The 15,998-nt window shown below is 31.6% G+C and overlaps 4 protein-coding genes across 5 annotated transcripts; 1 reads left to right on the top strand and 3 right to left on the bottom strand.

Annotated features, from left to right (window-relative positions):
- Window positions 1-361: 361 nt before the first annotated feature.
- LOC126682702 (ESCRT-related protein CHMP1B) lies at window positions 362-2,157 on the bottom strand. The gene is made up of 2 exons (XM_050378448.2): window positions 1,701-2,157; window positions 362-797 (listed from the first exon to the last, which is right to left on the bottom strand). Exons 1-2 carry the CDS (start codon window positions 2,023-2,025, stop codon window positions 511-513), a joined length of 612 nt encoding a protein of 203 aa, XP_050234405.1. The 5' UTR covers window positions 2,026-2,157; the 3' UTR covers window positions 362-510.
- A 1,574-nt stretch (window positions 2,158-3,731) lies between these two features.
- Window positions 3,732-5,048, bottom strand: LOC126682107 (jacalin-related lectin 19). Its single transcript, XM_050377669.2, has 3 exons — window positions 4,723-5,048; window positions 4,311-4,547; window positions 3,732-4,222 (listed from the first exon to the last, which is right to left on the bottom strand). The coding sequence occupies exons 1-3, from the start codon at window positions 4,798-4,800 to the stop codon at window positions 3,860-3,862; spliced, it is 678 nt and encodes a 225-aa protein (XP_050233626.1). The 5' UTR covers window positions 4,801-5,048; the 3' UTR covers window positions 3,732-3,859.
- A 95-nt stretch (window positions 5,049-5,143) lies between these two features.
- Window positions 5,144-8,182, bottom strand: LOC126682106 (uncharacterized). 2 transcript variants are annotated; one of them, XM_050377668.1, is made up of 4 exons: window positions 8,102-8,182; window positions 5,961-7,374; window positions 5,677-5,850; window positions 5,144-5,559 (listed from the first exon to the last, which is right to left on the bottom strand). In XM_050377668.1, the coding sequence occupies exons 2-4, from the start codon at window positions 7,371-7,373 to the stop codon at window positions 5,338-5,340; spliced, it is 1,809 nt and encodes a 602-aa protein (XP_050233625.1). In that variant the 5' UTR covers window position 7,374; window positions 8,102-8,182; the 3' UTR covers window positions 5,144-5,337. The 2 variants fall into 2 exon arrangements, with proteins under 2 accessions (XP_050233625.1, XP_050233624.1); XM_050377667.2 differs by lacking the exon at window positions 8,102-8,182 and adding an exon at window positions 8,002-8,095.
- A 4,636-nt stretch (window positions 8,183-12,818) lies between these two features.
- On the top strand, window positions 12,819-15,830 carry LOC126683140 (IAA-amino acid hydrolase ILR1-like 4). Its single transcript, XM_050378974.2, has 5 exons — window positions 12,819-13,348; window positions 13,776-13,901; window positions 14,479-14,793; window positions 14,884-15,012; window positions 15,289-15,830. The coding sequence occupies exons 1-5, from the start codon at window positions 13,004-13,006 to the stop codon at window positions 15,694-15,696; spliced, it is 1,323 nt and encodes a 440-aa protein (XP_050234931.1). The 5' UTR covers window positions 12,819-13,003; the 3' UTR covers window positions 15,697-15,830.
- The last annotated feature ends 168 nt before the right edge of the window (window positions 15,831-15,998 follow it).

Below are 15,998 nucleotides of genomic sequence, written 5' to 3'. Positions count from 1 at the left end.
AAGTTTCAGAATGTAAGTTTGGAGAATGTTTTGTACAATATGGGCTATAGTCTGGTGATTACAGAAAAAAATTTGAGCTGCTTCTTGATTGCTAAGAGAGTGAAGCTGAAGCAATCAATTTGGTTGAATTTGGAGTTTTAGACAAGATTTCGTCCTACTAATTTGGATTTTCATTCATTTTAAGGAAATGATACCTTAATTTCCTCTCACATTTCAATCATACAATACAACAAAATTATGAGCTCTTTATGCTAAACCGAAACTTCCAAGTAATTAAAGAAAATTTGGTCTAAACCAAATTAAATCATATATATGCAGAGCTGCATCAATTTAAATTCACATCAAACGTAGAGTATCGGTATCATTTAATGGTGATCTAAATATTATATAATGTATGGTGCAAGCCATATATCGTACGAGTACGGATCCAAATTTACACAAGAAGATTAGGGCATGAAACATAACCCAGACCACCATCTAGTTTGATACAATCAGCAATTATGATACATTTTACCCCCTGGCCTTTAGCTCTGCAAGACGCCTTGATAAATCATCCTCATCAACCTTCTCCTGAGACGGGGTTGCCAGTGCATGTGCAGCGGGTTGTGGGAGTCCAACGGATACTTGCAATCCATAGTCATCAGCTACTTGCTGCATCAAGCTGTTCACCTCACCCTCAGGTGTGGATAGCGAGGTGGATCCAGCCATTGCATTCTCCATAAACTCAGCCTGCACCTCCATGTTCACAAATTGCTTCTCAAACTGGTCCATGGTCTCCGACATCTTCTGCAAATTACCTGCAGCAAAAGAAATGGTTCAAAAAATTATCACCTCAACTTGTATTACATATGTCTAGTCCATTATAGCAAATTCAGCACATAAAACTAGCTCGAGTTAGGAAAGTTTCAAATCAAAAGAATTTATATTAACAGAGTTTTTATTCAGTCACTTCTCATGTTTAACTTTACACGAATCTATGCCTCGTGTAGCATAATTTCGAAAAAAAAAAAACAAATCTATGCCTCGTGTAGCATAATTTCGAAAAAAACAAAACAAATCTATGCCTCGTGTAGCATAATTTCGAAAGTTTCCAATTCACTTGATTAATTCCAAACAAGGCCCGAATATACTAGTGAAAAATCTAAAACTCAGCATATACTACCAGGATCGTTCTACAAATAAAACCACCAATATACCTTATTATGCTAAAACGGAACAGGAAGCAAAAGGTTCAGGTCAAGCTTTTCATACATCAGATTTAATTACCGAAACCTAACTACAAAAACACTAATGTAATACCCAAGAAGACAAATATTTAAAATGCAAAAGAAGCAACAAACAGCATAAAACCCCCAATTCTCCTTAATTTCGAAATAAATTATCCTCATCGAGCATATTTAACGTAACACAATAACACTATGCATCATCAATTATTACCAAAAGAAACTATCTTTCAAAAACAGGCTACAAGCTTTAATCCCTTTTCAAATTCAACATCACTTAGCTCTTACAAAATCAACTCAATTATTACCAAAATGTACAAACTCTATGATCACACCAAAGCTTCAATTTCTTATTACTAAAGCTTACTAGCTTCAACCCAATTTTTATTTTAAAAGAACTCAGAATTTCTGAAAATCCCCAAATCAACAAAACCCTAATCCAAAAACAACACAAACAGAATTTAAAATTACGATTACCGGTGGCAAGAGTAGACTCAAGAGATTTAACAATGGAGCCCATAGACTTATTAATAGTGGTCATCTTAGCCTGGGTATCAAGCCGAGCCACAACAGCGTCAAGCCGGGACGAAAGCCGTAAATAATTCATCTGCTCAGTCCTTTTACGAATTGCATTCTCAGCGTAGATCCTTGCGCCATCCATATTCCCTTTTTCAATCGCTTTTTTCACCTTCAATTTCTCCGATTTCTCGTCTTTCTCGCACTTTTTGGCCTGTCTTTGCAGCGATTTTGATGTGAATTTCAAGTCCATGATCTGATTCAGAAGCTTCTCTGTGTTTCCCATGGCTTAGAATTGACGAAAAAAATGTGATTTGTGTAATTTAGGGTTTTAGAGGAAAACCTAATTTGGAATTGGGAAATTGAAATGTGTGTGAGATTCTTCTTTGGTCGTTTTGACTGTTATTCTTTTTGATTGCGTGTTAGCGCGTGAGTGGTGCGGCCTGGCCGCGTCTGAGACATTTATATAGCCGTTGGAGTAGTCGCCACAAAACTTAATGGATTGGAAATGTAATTTTAATTTTAATTGTGTTGAAACTTATAATTATACTTTTATGTTCGAAACATATAAAACTAAAAATTAGAATGAAATTTTTAAAATATTCTTGGCGTGTTTCGAAGCTGTCTATCGAGTTTATATGTTTTAACTTTTAATCTTTGATTCAATTAAAATTATTAAATGTTTGTTCGAATTTTAAATTCAAATTTTGATAATTGATGTATGGTTTTTTTATTTGTTCGAAATTTTGCGCTTATCTGATCTAACCTAAGAAGTACGGAAACTTCGACAAAGTTGCGTTCCCCGTTTCGAAAACGTTTCGGAAACCGGAAACTCTTGGACACCCGTACGAAACGTTTCGGGCCGTTTCCGTAAATAATAAAAATTAAAAATTTGTAAAAAATTAAAATTATTACCACAAATAAAAAAATCTAACTAGTTACCATAAATTTTACATTCGCATTGCCCAGAATACATCAAATATACTTATTTGTGTTGAATTATATTATATTTTTTTATATATTTATAAAATTTTAAATATTCAGTATATTAAAATTAATTATTTTGTTAATTATCATAAATATTTAGATAATATTTTTACAAATATATCTCTATATTTTTGTTATTTGCACGTTTCCCCCACGTTTCGTGTCCTTCATTTTGAAAAACTTTCGTTTCCCCGTGTTCGATTCGTATCGTTTCCGTTTCCCGTTTCCGTTTCCGTGCTACCTAGGATCTAACATGTTGATTTTTATAAAAAAAATTACATATTTGGTTTGATTCAGCTCTATAAGTTGTATAATTTCACTTTTTAAATGTGTAGGTGACTTACGATTAAGATATTTATATTTTAAAATAGAGAATTTATTTCTATAATTTTAGTGTAGAGATTTTATTCTATGTCTAATCATTGGGTAAATTCTGAGTTTTCATCATTTTACAATTGTTTGCTTTAAGCTAATACAAATCGTATTTTGTCAAAATGAAATAAAATTGAGCAAATGTTATCACTTTAATAAGAGAAATACTTGCATGTTATTTATCCATTATATCGTTAGTGGACAAAATCAATAATATTATATACTTAACACATTTAAACGACGACAATAATACGATTTAGTTAATTAATTTTTTTTTGTTATTTAATATTATTAATTTTGTATTCTTTTGATGTCATAGATAAGTCTATATACAAAAATTCACTAAGAGAAATTAATGTTTGTATTACTTATTAATAAAATTATTAGAATTTGTTTTAATTATTTTGTCCTTCCACATGTATTTCATGAATTCCGACATAATACTTTCAAATTTTCCTTTCAAACAATTATTTTCTTGACAATTTAGTTTTGCATATTGTATACCATTTCATTAATTAAATTTTTAAGAATAAAATAAAATAATTATGTATTTATTCACGCTTCAAATCTAAAGTACATTTTATTCGACAAATGTTAGAAATATAAAATCATAGTTGGAACAATATGTAATCATAGTCGAATTCTTGTCTATTAGGTTAAATTTGTATGTGAATAGATTATTTGATAGTAATTATTCACCAGCCAATCAATAAAAAGTCTCTCAATATTTCATTGATGCATATGCATATACCACTGAACATCTAATAATAAGGCTTTTCAGTATTGTCCTTTTTAAAAGAGGCACCGGGAGGTTTAGAAACAGAGCTACCAAGTCTTTGAAATCCTTTCTGAAACTTTGTAAGAAGCTTAGGAGATTGAGGACGCCGGCCTAGCCTAAACCCGATACCATCAACGTACCATCCGCTTCTTCCCGTAAATCCAACTATGCAACATCCGTCCATTGAGAGCGTAAATGGCGTCCCCTCTTCTATTCCGAACGGACCAAATGTTCTTCGGTTGCTCTTAAATGTTATCGATCGAATTACAGGACTTCCTCCGTGTACTACAGGACAGTAGTTCCCACTTGCGCTTACTAAATACTCTCCGGGATATTGCAATTTTATCTGAAAATTGAGTCCGTAATTGTTATTATTATACGCTATAACAAAGTTGAAGTTCGATAGTTGAGAATGCGTAAAGCAGATTACTTACCTCAGCTTTGCTAGTGCCGCTTACTCCGCCATGTTTGTCTGCCATTACAGCCTTACCGTTCTTGTCATACACAACCTGAATGGAGTCGATGCAACGGTCATAAAAAATGGTGATTTCTCGCACTCCATTGAAGATTCCGTCGTCCCAATTACTCCCTCCATTTCCTCCCCATGGCCCTACTAGTATGCTTTTCTTTTTTCTAATTGATTGGTCCTTGCCACCTTCCTTGTTATTTTCCTGAAACATATTCGACATAAAGTTTGCACACTGAAATTTGCATTTACAATATAGCTAAATGCTACATTGACAACTCCATTATAAGTATGGAGATAACAATAAAGCAAGATTTGAAAAAAAAAATTAGTGTCAAAAGGACTTGAAACAAAAGAAGCAAGGGATTCTGATTTCATACCATTTGCGAGTGCACAGAACCAAAAAGCTTGCTATGAGAAAATGCTTCATGAATTGTGTTAGCAATATCTATGCTCATAATATAAAGAAACCACTAAAAGACCACAAAGCAGCATCAGAATCTGATTCAGACAATAAAAGATAGAACTTTTGTTTCTGCTTTTATAATTGTTTGATATTGGCATAGCTTTTCACAGGGTAAGGCTATATAGCTTCATAAAAACGCAATCCCGGGATACCTTCTTTACAGCTGTTGAATCGTTTTACGGTAATTTAGCACCGTACAGAAAAAGATATGACAAGTTTTTTTGGAAGAATAATACTTTCTCACATCTAAATTCCTTTCTCCTACTAGAAATCAGATTCTTTATCATGAGAAAGCTCCAATAGAAGTAACCATAGGCAAAAAGACACCATAAAAATGCAAACAAGAATACATGCTAGATGTTTATAAGAGATTGCAATATGTGCAAACGTTTTTCAAAATTATAAACACATCTGATAAAAGGTCTAATCAACAGAAACTAAACAGTAGTAAACTTGGAGTTCCAAAAATATGAATCGACTTGTAGTAAGTAAAGTCGATATCATAATCTAAAGCAAACAAACCGATAGATCACTCCTGTCTACGCTTCCAGTTTAATCTAAAGCAAGTCATCTTGTTCACTAGAGGTGCAGATGACTTGAGCCAGTTAGTCCAGTCAGATTTCTTTTCAGTATCACGAAGATTCTCGATGCTAATATCCTTCAAAAAGTGCTTCCAGCATTTATTATTCACAGAGTTATAACTGCAGCAGCTTGGCTCCTTTTCTTTATCCGCCATCTTCCAATGTAATTGCTGCAGTTCAAGTGAAAGAATAGAGGAATATGATAAGTTAAAAAAAAAAAATGTTTCAGCAAAGCTACAATAAAAGTCATATATTCACACAACTTATATATAATGAAATTTCCATACCTCGGGAAACTCACTAGTCGTCGATGATACCACTGATAGCGTCTCTGGAGGCCATGCCCGCAGCAAATTATCTAATAGGCTGTCCAAGCTAGTTGATGATTTAACAATTTCAAGCTTGAGTTCAAAGTGCTCAGGAACTAACATTTCTCTTAGATCTTCATGAATAATGACATTCTTGACAGAACAGTATAGGCAATGTGGTAAAAAAAGATTTATCAGAATGTTAACCACATTAAGCAATTACTCTAATAACAAAATAAAAGGACAAAGAACAAGGGAGATACCTTTCCGGAACAGACAATCAATTTCAAGCCCTTAGAACGATCAAACTTCCCAAGAAAACTTAGCAATTTATAGAACCACAACTTGCTATCATCACCAAGCCGAAATACAGGGGTTTCAAAATGAAGTTTTGCCTCCACCAAAAGAGTAGGGTTCAAAGAAGAAAATGGCATATGCTGACCCTTATACTCAAAAGAAAGAAGATTTGGAGTATCAATATCAGTTTCCGCTAGCCAGCTACATTCTCTCAAAGCTAGTGACTTAAGCCGATGACTTGAAATTGTTATATGCTTCAAGGAGTTACACTTGCTTAAACTCAATTGTTCAATGACAGTAAAATTAGATAGCAAAGTTTGGAACCGGTCATCTTTCATGTTAGCATCCTCTAAATGCAACCTTTTTAGATCTTTACACATAGCTAAGTTGATTTTGCAGCGCTGAGATTTATTCCCATGATACCAAAAACTTTGAAGATATGGTGACAGAACTTCAACATTCTTCAAACCATAGCAAAAATGTACATCAACTCTTTCGAGTTTATCACTTGACAGAAGTAACGTTTTCAGCCCAGTGCAGAAAATGAGCCTCAAGTCATCTATTAAAGGGCAACTAAGCATCAGGTGCTGAATTATCTGCTCATCAATGTGAAGTTTAGAAAAGCAGAGTTTTTGCAGATTGAACAGATTAACGTCAGTTAAGATTTTCAGCTCGCAGCCAGAAATCCTTAATGCTGTTAAGGTACTAGCAGCAAATACAATTTGAGGCAAATGGTAGCGCTTAATATTCTTGCTTGGAATAAAAAGATCTAACTCTTTCATGTTGCATGTAGCTGCAAAGTCTATCCACCTATCTATATGATCAGATAATTCTAAGCTAAAATAGGTTAAATGAAGCCTGAATTTCTCAATGCTAGTTTTTTGCTCACTGCGGGTCTGGAGGGCGTTCTCAACAAAAGCCCGAAACATCTCATTTTTCCGGAACCTTTCTCCTATTGTCTTCCTTTGAATCTTTAGATATTGTTTCTTAGAGTGATGATGTACCTTTTTCAGTTGCTTTTGAAACTTGCGCTGATCAAATTCCAAGCTCGAGTAAGAAGCCCATGTATCTCTCCACCTTTTGGACAAGGTACTCGTTCGAGCTGCATCTTTCTTGCACCGTAGGAACGAGAGAATATGATGGGTGAGATGGGTAGGCAATTGCGAGATCAAATCAACCGGATTAGTAATTTGGTCCATGGCTTTCACTTGTCTTCTACTCTTCTTTGTCCCACGACCAGCACTTGGATCAGTCTGGTCAGAAATTACACTCTTTCTCTTCTTGTGAAGATTCGCAGCCGGAGAGCCACAATCTATATGGTCACCTGTCTCGTCTTTAATCAACAATTTCTTCTCTTCCCCGCTACGTTGTTTTCTCATTCTGGAAAAAAAAGACGCTTATGTCCTAATCCAATGTGAATAAAATGCAGCTTACTTACCTAAGCTATACAGAGAATAAATTAACAACAGTACACACTGTTATGGTGAATACAATGCCGAGAAACGAGCAAATAGCATACGACATACGCTAAAAACACAAGAACTAGAGCCACTCTACATAGCAGAATACCACATTCTAATTGAAACAATAACTTAACTTTTTACTATCACACTCTCAGCATAACCAATTCGATTATCGAAAATTCCGAAAACTGAGTTAAAATGTAAATTACCCTAATTCTCCAACAGCATGGAAACAAAGGTCATGATCATTCACTATGTAAGGCTACTGCAAACAAACTAAATATACATTCAACAAAGTTTGTAACTTTAGGGTTAAATCAATAAAAAACAAAGTCCCATTCGAACCCTATTTCAATAAGAATTCGACAAAAACAAACAATCTAAGAATTGGGTTTTCTAAACCTACACAAATTATTAAATTAACCTAGTGTAATCGTCAATATAAATAACATTTCACAGAAATTGAACAGACGCAAATATTTAAGAAATACGTTTGAGAAAAGCAATTAAAAAATTGTAAATTAAATTAGAAAAAAAAATTAACCTGAAACGTTAGGTAATCCAGAATCGAAAATCTCACAAAAACCATATAAATCCAGAAACGGTGAGTAAATACAGACAACGAAGCGTTTAGATTTTCGTACCTTCCTTTTGATTTTTCATTTTTTTTGTCGAACTCCAGCTCGGTTCGTTTTGGCTCTTCAAATGACCCTCTAATAATTAATATATATGGTGGATTAAATATTTATTAATTATTAAAATTATTAATTTATTAAATATTAATAAGATATAATATTAAAATTGGTTTCCTGAAATTATTAATTATTAATTATTAATTGTTAAAAAAATCTACTGTAATAGTTCAAATATGTGGAGTATTAAGAAACTTGAAATTGGTTGGTTTGTTTTCGAGTCGAGTTTTAAATTTATATATGGAATATTTGTTGAAAGCATTAAAAATTTACAAATTTAATAAGTGTAATATAATTTTTTTAATAAAATGTAATCAAAATAACATTATGCGAATTTTTTTGAATTATATGTTTGGCTTTTTAACTAAGTGCGTACGAATAATCACCATACAACAAATTCTAGCTAAATATGTGCTGACGAATAATCATCATGCAGTGAATAAAAAAAATATAGTAATGTTGCGAATGACCCAATATCGAATATCGTTAAATAATATAGACCTTAAAAAATAGGCAGACTCATTAATAGAGCACGGGTATCGTACATGGTATAATGGACACGATGACTTGACGTCAATAAAAATATAATTATTATTTATGGTCTATAATATAATTACTTTTTAATAAAAATATATAAATTAAATATTTTAAGTTCAAAAATTAAAATGATAATATATGAAATTAGTATATAAGTGTGTGAACGAGGTCACTCGTAATTTGCAAGCTTTCAAATCGAATAACTGTGATATTGGAATTGACTATTTTACTAAACGAACTTAAACAATTTAAGCTAAATTTAATTGAACCAAGTTTTGTGTAGTTCGCTAGCTAGATTAACTCGCTTATACACTCCTAAATTTAATAAAAAAATTAATTTAACAACAAGCGATGTGTATTATTTTTGTAGTTGAGTCAAATAAATGATATATTTATTTATTTGAAAAAATTTTATTTTTAATTATAAAACTATAAATTAAATTTTAGTTTAATAATTTATTAGCATATATTTATACATATTACTTTAAAACAACTACAATTAACGGATTAATTTATATTACTTTATTAATAATAAATGTATATTTTTGTTTTAACAATGTTATATTTACAGTCACCACCATCTTTACCAACATCAATGCCACTGTTATTATTTTGGTGTTACGCCTTGCTCATTGTCAATCCATATCACAAGATTCTAATTTAGATTCAATCGATGAAAAATTTATTATTAAATATTAGTAGTTTAACTATTTTTTTTCTCATTTCACATTTTATTAACATTTAATTTTTTTGATTCATGAATTTTTATGTCTTCCAACAAAATCAAATGTGGAATAAAAATTTGTTCAATCTTAATTTAAAAACTTGCTTCACCCCGACCCCCACCATCAACATTCAATCTTCAAATAGATTCTTGATTAACCAAAATTTTAAAACATAAACATAAATTCCTTCTCATTTTTGTCTCTCTCACGTTAATTATAAATTTATTTTTGTGTGTTGTCGATTATGTGGATAAAGACAATGTAATACTAAATATTAAATGAGCCCTTATACCATACTTGAGGATGGAGATGGTTAAAGATGAAGAAAAAATAGACATGGGATCATATTTTTTACTTAAATTTTTAATTATTTCTCTTTTAGTGTTTTAATAAATTTAATGTTATATATTTGTTAATCGAAACAAGTGTGCAAGTGTTACATTTTGATTATTTATATTTTGTGTAAACATAAAATGGATGCAATTATAGTGGAATTGATAAAAAAACATCCAATTATAGTGGAATTGATAAAAAACACAAAAGGAAATTTTACTTCACTCGGTCGAAAGGGTATATGTACTACCTTTCTATAGACATATTCATGGATTTGGTCATCCGTCCAAACCTATTCATATCCGGTCTTTAGAGTCGCATTTGAATAATGATTTCTTATTTTAAATCCGAGCCGAATTCAAATCCGAAAAAATTCCACTATTTTATTGACGGGCTTGGACTTTTGTTTTTATAAACAAATTTAATTTAATTAATTAAATCATTAAATTTCATAATATATAATTTTAATTTTATATGTGTTAGAAGGATTAAATTGAAGTTGTTTTAGTTAAGTCATTTGTTTTACTTTATTGAAACTAAAATTAAACATGATGACTACAAATGTTGATGAAAATAAAAATAGCGAAGCGTATCGTTTGAATTTTAAATAAAAAAATAAATTGTGATATGTGTGATATATGAAAGTAATTTGCTCTTTATTTAATTATTTAAGTATGGATTAAACAAATTATTTAAGTAAGATAATAGCACAAGCTTGTAAAAGAAAACTCAGTTGGCCACCACTCTTTCTTTAAAATAAAAATTATTTCACACAAAGTCCATTATGCAAAACGGGTGGTGGTTGTGGCTTGTGGAGAATAAAATGAGCATCCATGACTGTAAACTCCACTGAAACTAAAACAATTTAGAAATTGCATTTAGCTATTTAATTAAAGATTCTATTGGTTTGGTGGACATTTTATATAAAGATTAAGTTTATTTTCCTCAATAATCATGCTACCTATAATTACTAAGACAAATAAGGAGTTGATTATAGCAGAAAGATTACCATCAACTACAATGAGCTTCCATAATTTCTTTTGCTAAGGTAATACTCTAAATGGTTTCAATTATGAATTGACATTTTTATAATTAGATTGATTTTTGTTTTAATTGGATAGATTTTCGCGAAAAATTAAAATTTTAATTTTAAATTTTAAACTACTATGTATATGAGTATGATTTGAACCCAAGACTTCATTTAAATCATCAGAGCGCCTTATCAACTCATTTGCGTTTTGATATTGAACTTTCGATTTCTATTGCCCCCTTTGTTGCTTTAAGTGTCAATTAATTTAATTTTTAAACTCTTTCAATCTACACCTTCATTTATTACCAAACTTGATCTCTTCATGTCAGTTTTAGTGAAGTTGATCTGATCATAATTTTTGTAATATTTTTATTAAATAATTTATATATTCATCTTTTCAATGTATTTTATTAAATATTAACTCACAATAACTATATATATGTAATATATATATATATATATATATATATATAATATATTAAAATTATTAGTTATTGATGTTATTAAGTCATAATTGGTATAATTTAGTTGATTAAAGTTCATTTAATTGAAAACATTTTAAATATTTATTTATTTAATTAATCTATAAAGATAAAAACAAATTTAAAATTTATAAAAAAATAAATTAATTTTTTATGGACAGGGAGAGTCAAATATTATAAAATTATTTTCTGATTTAATTGAAGACTAATTCAAAATGTTGGTACTGTTAGGTTCAATTCGAAAACTTAAATAAATATAATTTTTTTAGTATATATTTTTGTTATGCTGATCAAATTCAATGAACTTTCGATTGGTTCTCTATATGTGTTTTTTTTTTCAGTTAAGAATAAAAGATAAGATAAAATTTACTTGTCACTTAGCAAGCAAGAATATGTAATGATAGCACGGGAAAAGTATTATAATCTCTCAACTCCTTTAGTTTTTGACATGTAGTGCAATTTTATATAAAATAAACATATTATATTCAATAAATTTTTATAGTAATACACTATACAGTGTACACACTGCATATTATTTTATCTGTTAGGTAGGTCCACCTAATCATGTGATGTTGATGGAGTTATAGTTTAGTTAGTACTGATTACACAAGACTAGTTAAAGTTTACAAGTTATTTCTATAGTAATAATAAAAAGAGTTAAATCAACTAAGTATAATAAATTACTAGTATCTTTTATTAAAAAAATTATATGAAAAATTACATATATAGTAATAATAAAAAGAGTTAAATCAACTAAGTATAATAAATTACTAGTATCTTTTATTAAAAAAATTATATGAAAAATTACATAATAATAGTAATATTACGAGTTTGCTCAGTTAGTTTCAAGTGTAGACAATAAATATGGGTTAAAAGCTAAATCATTGGTTCGAATCCCACCTCCCATACGGAACTCGCTGAAAATATTTGGACGACTTGTTGAAAATCTATATTAAATGGGAGACCCACAGATTTGAAGAGCCGAAGCTAGCTTTCTCGAGGATTTATCTAGGTGATTGACTGATTGGACCATGTTCCAAAAAAATAATAAGACCTCACCAGAAATTCTCTCGTCATACAAAAATATAATTTATTTATATTTCTAATATTTTTAACAATGTATCATAATTTTATTTACTATAGTGTATATGTGGTTAACAGAGTAAGAATATTTCTCACGACGTTATTACACATAATAAAAATATGGTTAAATTTTGTAAAAAAATTACTAATTTTAGCGTGATGTTCAAATTTTACACAAACTTTTAATTTTGGCAAGTTTGAACACCAACTTCCATCTTTTGCAATTTGAGTATAGAGCAAGTTTGAACACCGGCTTCTACATCAGCATTTTTCTGACGGAAAATTGCTCAGTGTCTAAAATTACAAAAAACTGATAATTCATGTATTAATTTGCCAGAATTAAAATTTTGTGTTAAACTTGCAAAACATGTTAAAACTCGTGATTTTTTTGGCTTAACCCTAAAGATATTATGTAACTTGATGTATGATATCAATATTGAATGGTCGATACAAAACGCCCGCATTCCATGCAAACCACGTGCAATTTACAAATTCAACACTGAATTACTCTCAATAACAACTCAAGTACTTCATTTCATCACTATATTATGACTAAAGTCTCTCCTCCGACAACCAACCGCCGCCTCTAACCCAACAGCCACCCTTTTTACAACCTTAAAATACTCAAACATCTCTCACAAACTTCTCTTTTTGATCACTAAAAATGAGTTTGTTCAACTGGGTTTCATTTATTTTACTTTTTCTCCATTTTTTAACTCCAATTTTTAGCTCAACTGGGCTGTCATCTGATGTTTCATCAAAGTTTCTTGATTATGCTAAAAAAGATGAGATTTTTGACTGGATGGTGGGTCTAAGGAGGAGAATTCATGAGAATCCTGAGTTGGGTTATGAGGAAATTGAGACTAGTAAGGTTATTAGAGATGAATTGGGAAAAATGGGGGTTAAATATAAGTACCCATTTGCTGTTACTGGTGTTGTTGGCTTTATTGGTACTGGAAAATCTCCTTTTGTTGCATTAAGAGCTGACATGGATGCTCTTCCTATGCAGGTTTTTTTCTATTTTTTGAGTGTTTTTCAGTTTGAATCTAGTGGTTTTAATTGGGAGTTTTGATTCTTGATGAAGATTTAATGTTTTTTGTTTTTGATAATTGGGAGGAGAGGAAGTTCTTGTGGGAGGAATTGAATCCACGAACGTAGCAGTTTTGAGTATTTTTACCATTTGAGTTATAGCTCGTTGGTAATGATGATATGATGTTATTTTACGGAGTTTAATTTTACGAAATTTAAAGTTTAGTTCTTTGTTTGGTGTGTTTAAGAGTGAATGACTGACTTAAATGAACTTGTGATCTAAAGTTATTGTCTTTGGACTGAAATCTGATTCAATTGATTTGGGGCTTAATTTAACCATAGGTTTGAGATTTGGTTTGATTTGAAAATAATGTGAATTTATTGATTGGTATGTGTGATTTTGATAGGAAATGGTGGAGTGGGAGCATAAGAGTAAAGTCCCTGGAAAGATGCATGCTTGTGGACATGATGCTCATGTTGCTATGCTTCTTGGTGCTGCTAAGATTCTTCAAGAACATCAAGAAGAGATAAAGGTTCGTTTATCTTGTTAGATTTTACTAATATTTTGTAAGCACATAAAAGTCTGGTGTTTGTTTATGCAAAGAAGTGTAAACAATTCAAATTGTTGGGAAGTCGAAGAATCTTATTCAACTGAGATGTATGATGTTTCTTTTTCGAGCAGTCATTTTTGTTCGGCGATTCTTTTGTATGTTTAGTAGTTCTGTGAGTGCTATTTGTTTACTTCTCTTTCTACAATGATGATAAACTTTCACACGTTTAGCTTTTGTCTTGAATTTCGGATAATAAGCAAGCCATGAGCTATGTATACAAAAAACTATGCAAATTTGCATAAGAAATGAGATATGAAGATGATGTCAAACTCTTAGAATGTCCGATAGAAGTGACTGAAATGAGCCTTTGAGTGAATAGTGAGTGAATAGTAAGTGAAGTTGAGTTCTTCTTGGCAGACTTATGATTATTTGCATCTTCAGGGTAGTTTAGTAGACAGGGGAGGAGTGTGTATGATCTTTATTTGGAAACTCTTGTGTTTCTATAATGTTCCGTCTCTTGTCACTTCATGGCCCTATTAATTTTTATTTTTACTATTAGGGCACTGTTGTTCTTGTATTCCAACCGGCTGAGGAAGGAGGCGGTGGGGCAAAGCAAATAATAGATGCGGGTGCATTAGAGAATGTTCAAGCTATCTTTGGTTTGCATGTTGATTCCAGGTTGCCAATAGGTCAAGTGGCCTCTAGAGCCGGTCCTTTACTGGCTGGGAGTGGCTTCTTTGATGCAGTAATAAGCGGGAAAGGAGGTCATGCCGCAATTCCTCAGCACTCGATAGATCCTATATTGGCAGCTTCTAATGTCATTGTTAGTTTACAACATCTTGTTTCCAGGGAAGCTGATCCACTAGACTCGCAGGTATACAATACATTTTTTTTCCACATCGTACAACCTTTTTGACTTCCTCGGAAACTTTTTTTATCATAAAAACTAATATATGACTCGCAGGTGGTGACAGTTGCCAAATTCCAAGGAGGTGGTGCATTCAATGTTATTCCAGATTCTGTTTCACTTGGGGGCACCTTCCGTGCCTTTTCTAAAGAAAGCTTTAAGCAACTAAGGCAGCGTATCGAGGAGGTATTGCAGTTGACGGTTCTATTTTCTTTTGCGTAAACTGAATTTTGAGCTGTGTATGGTCTGTTCTCTGTTGTGCTGAGGTCCTTCCATAAACTAACTTTTCTGAACAAGTTATATTTTGTTTCAACAAAATTATCATCATTTGCCTTCCTTTATCTACATACCTTCATTTTCGTAAAAAAAAAGCTTCTTTGTTAGCAACGAGTTGATGACTGTTTCCATGTTTATCTTTCTGTTGTACTCTCTAGACCTGATAATCATGCTTGGTGGTAACAGGTAATCACAGGGCAAGCTTCCGTACAGAGATGTAAAGCAGCAGTTAATTTCCTGGAAAACGAAAAACCCTTTTTTCCTCCTACCATAAACGATAAAAAGTTGCACGAGCACTTCACAACTATTGCTGGAGATATGCTTGGCACTGATAAAGTTAAAGACATGCAACCATTGATGGGATCTGAGGATTTTTCCTTCTATCAAGAGATTATGCCTGGATACATCTTCTTTATCGGAATGCAGAACGAGACACATAAACAGCTCCAATCCGCACACTCACCCCACTTTGAAATAAATGAAGACGTTCTTCCTTACGGCGCCGCACTGCATGCATCAATGGCCACTGGATATATTCTTAAACTACAGGAAGAACATCCTTTGTCAGAAGAAAAACAGCATGATGAACTGTGAAGGACTTCACATGAATATATAGACTTCTTGTTGACCTGAAGCCTTTAAAAAATTCCAGGTCAGCATCTAATGCTGCTTCTTATGTAGATATATGACATTCAAATAAAAATTAAGTATAATTTTTTTTCGAAGTACTTACATCCCTTCGATTAATTAATATCAGAATATTAAAGCCTTTCAAATTACTCATGCATATAACTTGAAGTGGAACAAAAGATTTTAATTTTTGACTTGGTTTAATTGATCATTGGTGTCTTGTTAACAGAAAGACATTACAGTATGAATATGTGCAGAAGTTCTAT

Source organism: Mercurialis annua, linkage group LG5 (genome assembly GCF_937616625.2).
Source record: "Mercurialis annua linkage group LG5, ddMerAnnu1.2, whole genome shotgun sequence".
Taxonomy (NCBI): domain Eukaryota; kingdom Viridiplantae; phylum Streptophyta; class Magnoliopsida; order Malpighiales; family Euphorbiaceae; genus Mercurialis; species Mercurialis annua.
This window is presented reverse-complemented; position numbering and strand designations above follow the sequence as displayed.

Bases quoted from the DNA above. Each gene is read 5' to 3' on its own strand.
- LOC126682702 (XM_050378448.2), bottom strand. From the start codon at position 2,025: ATGGGAAACACAGAGAAGCTTCTGAATCAGATCATGGACTTGAAATTC. The intron at 798-1,700 runs GTAATCGTAATT...CTTTTGCTGCAG, and splicing joins TGAGTCTACTCTTGCCACCG to GTAATTTGCAGAAGATGTCG.
- LOC126683140 (XM_050378974.2), top strand. From the start codon at position 13,004: ATGAGTTTGTTCAACTGGGTTTCATTTATTTTACTTTTTCTCCATTTT. The intron at 13,349-13,775 runs GTTTTTTTCTAT...TGATTTTGATAG, and splicing joins TGGATGCTCTTCCTATGCAG to GAAATGGTGGAGTGGGAGCA. The intron at 15,013-15,288 runs GTATTGCAGTTG...TGGTGGTAACAG, and splicing joins TAAGGCAGCGTATCGAGGAG to GTAATCACAGGGCAAGCTTC.
- LOC126682106 (XM_050377668.1), bottom strand. From the start codon at position 7,373: ATGAGAAAACAACGTAGCGGGGAAGAGAAGAAATTGTTGATTAAAGAC. The intron at 5,851-5,960 runs GTATCTCCCTTG...TGTTCTGTCAAG, and splicing joins TGATTGTCTGTTCCGGAAAG to AATGTCATTATTCATGAAGA. The intron at 5,560-5,676 runs GTATGGAAATTT...CTTGAACTGCAG, and splicing joins CGACTAGTGAGTTTCCCGAG to CAATTACATTGGAAGATGGC.
- LOC126682107 (XM_050377669.2), bottom strand. From the start codon at position 4,800: ATGAGCATAGATATTGCTAACACAATTCATGAAGCATTTTCTCATAGC. The intron at 4,548-4,722 runs GTATGAAATCAG...AATATGTTTCAG, and splicing joins GTTCTGTGCACTCGCAAATG to GAAAATAACAAGGAAGGTGG. The intron at 4,223-4,310 runs GTAAGTAATCTG...CTCAATTTTCAG, and splicing joins GCGGCACTAGCAAAGCTGAG to ATAAAATTGCAATATCCCGG.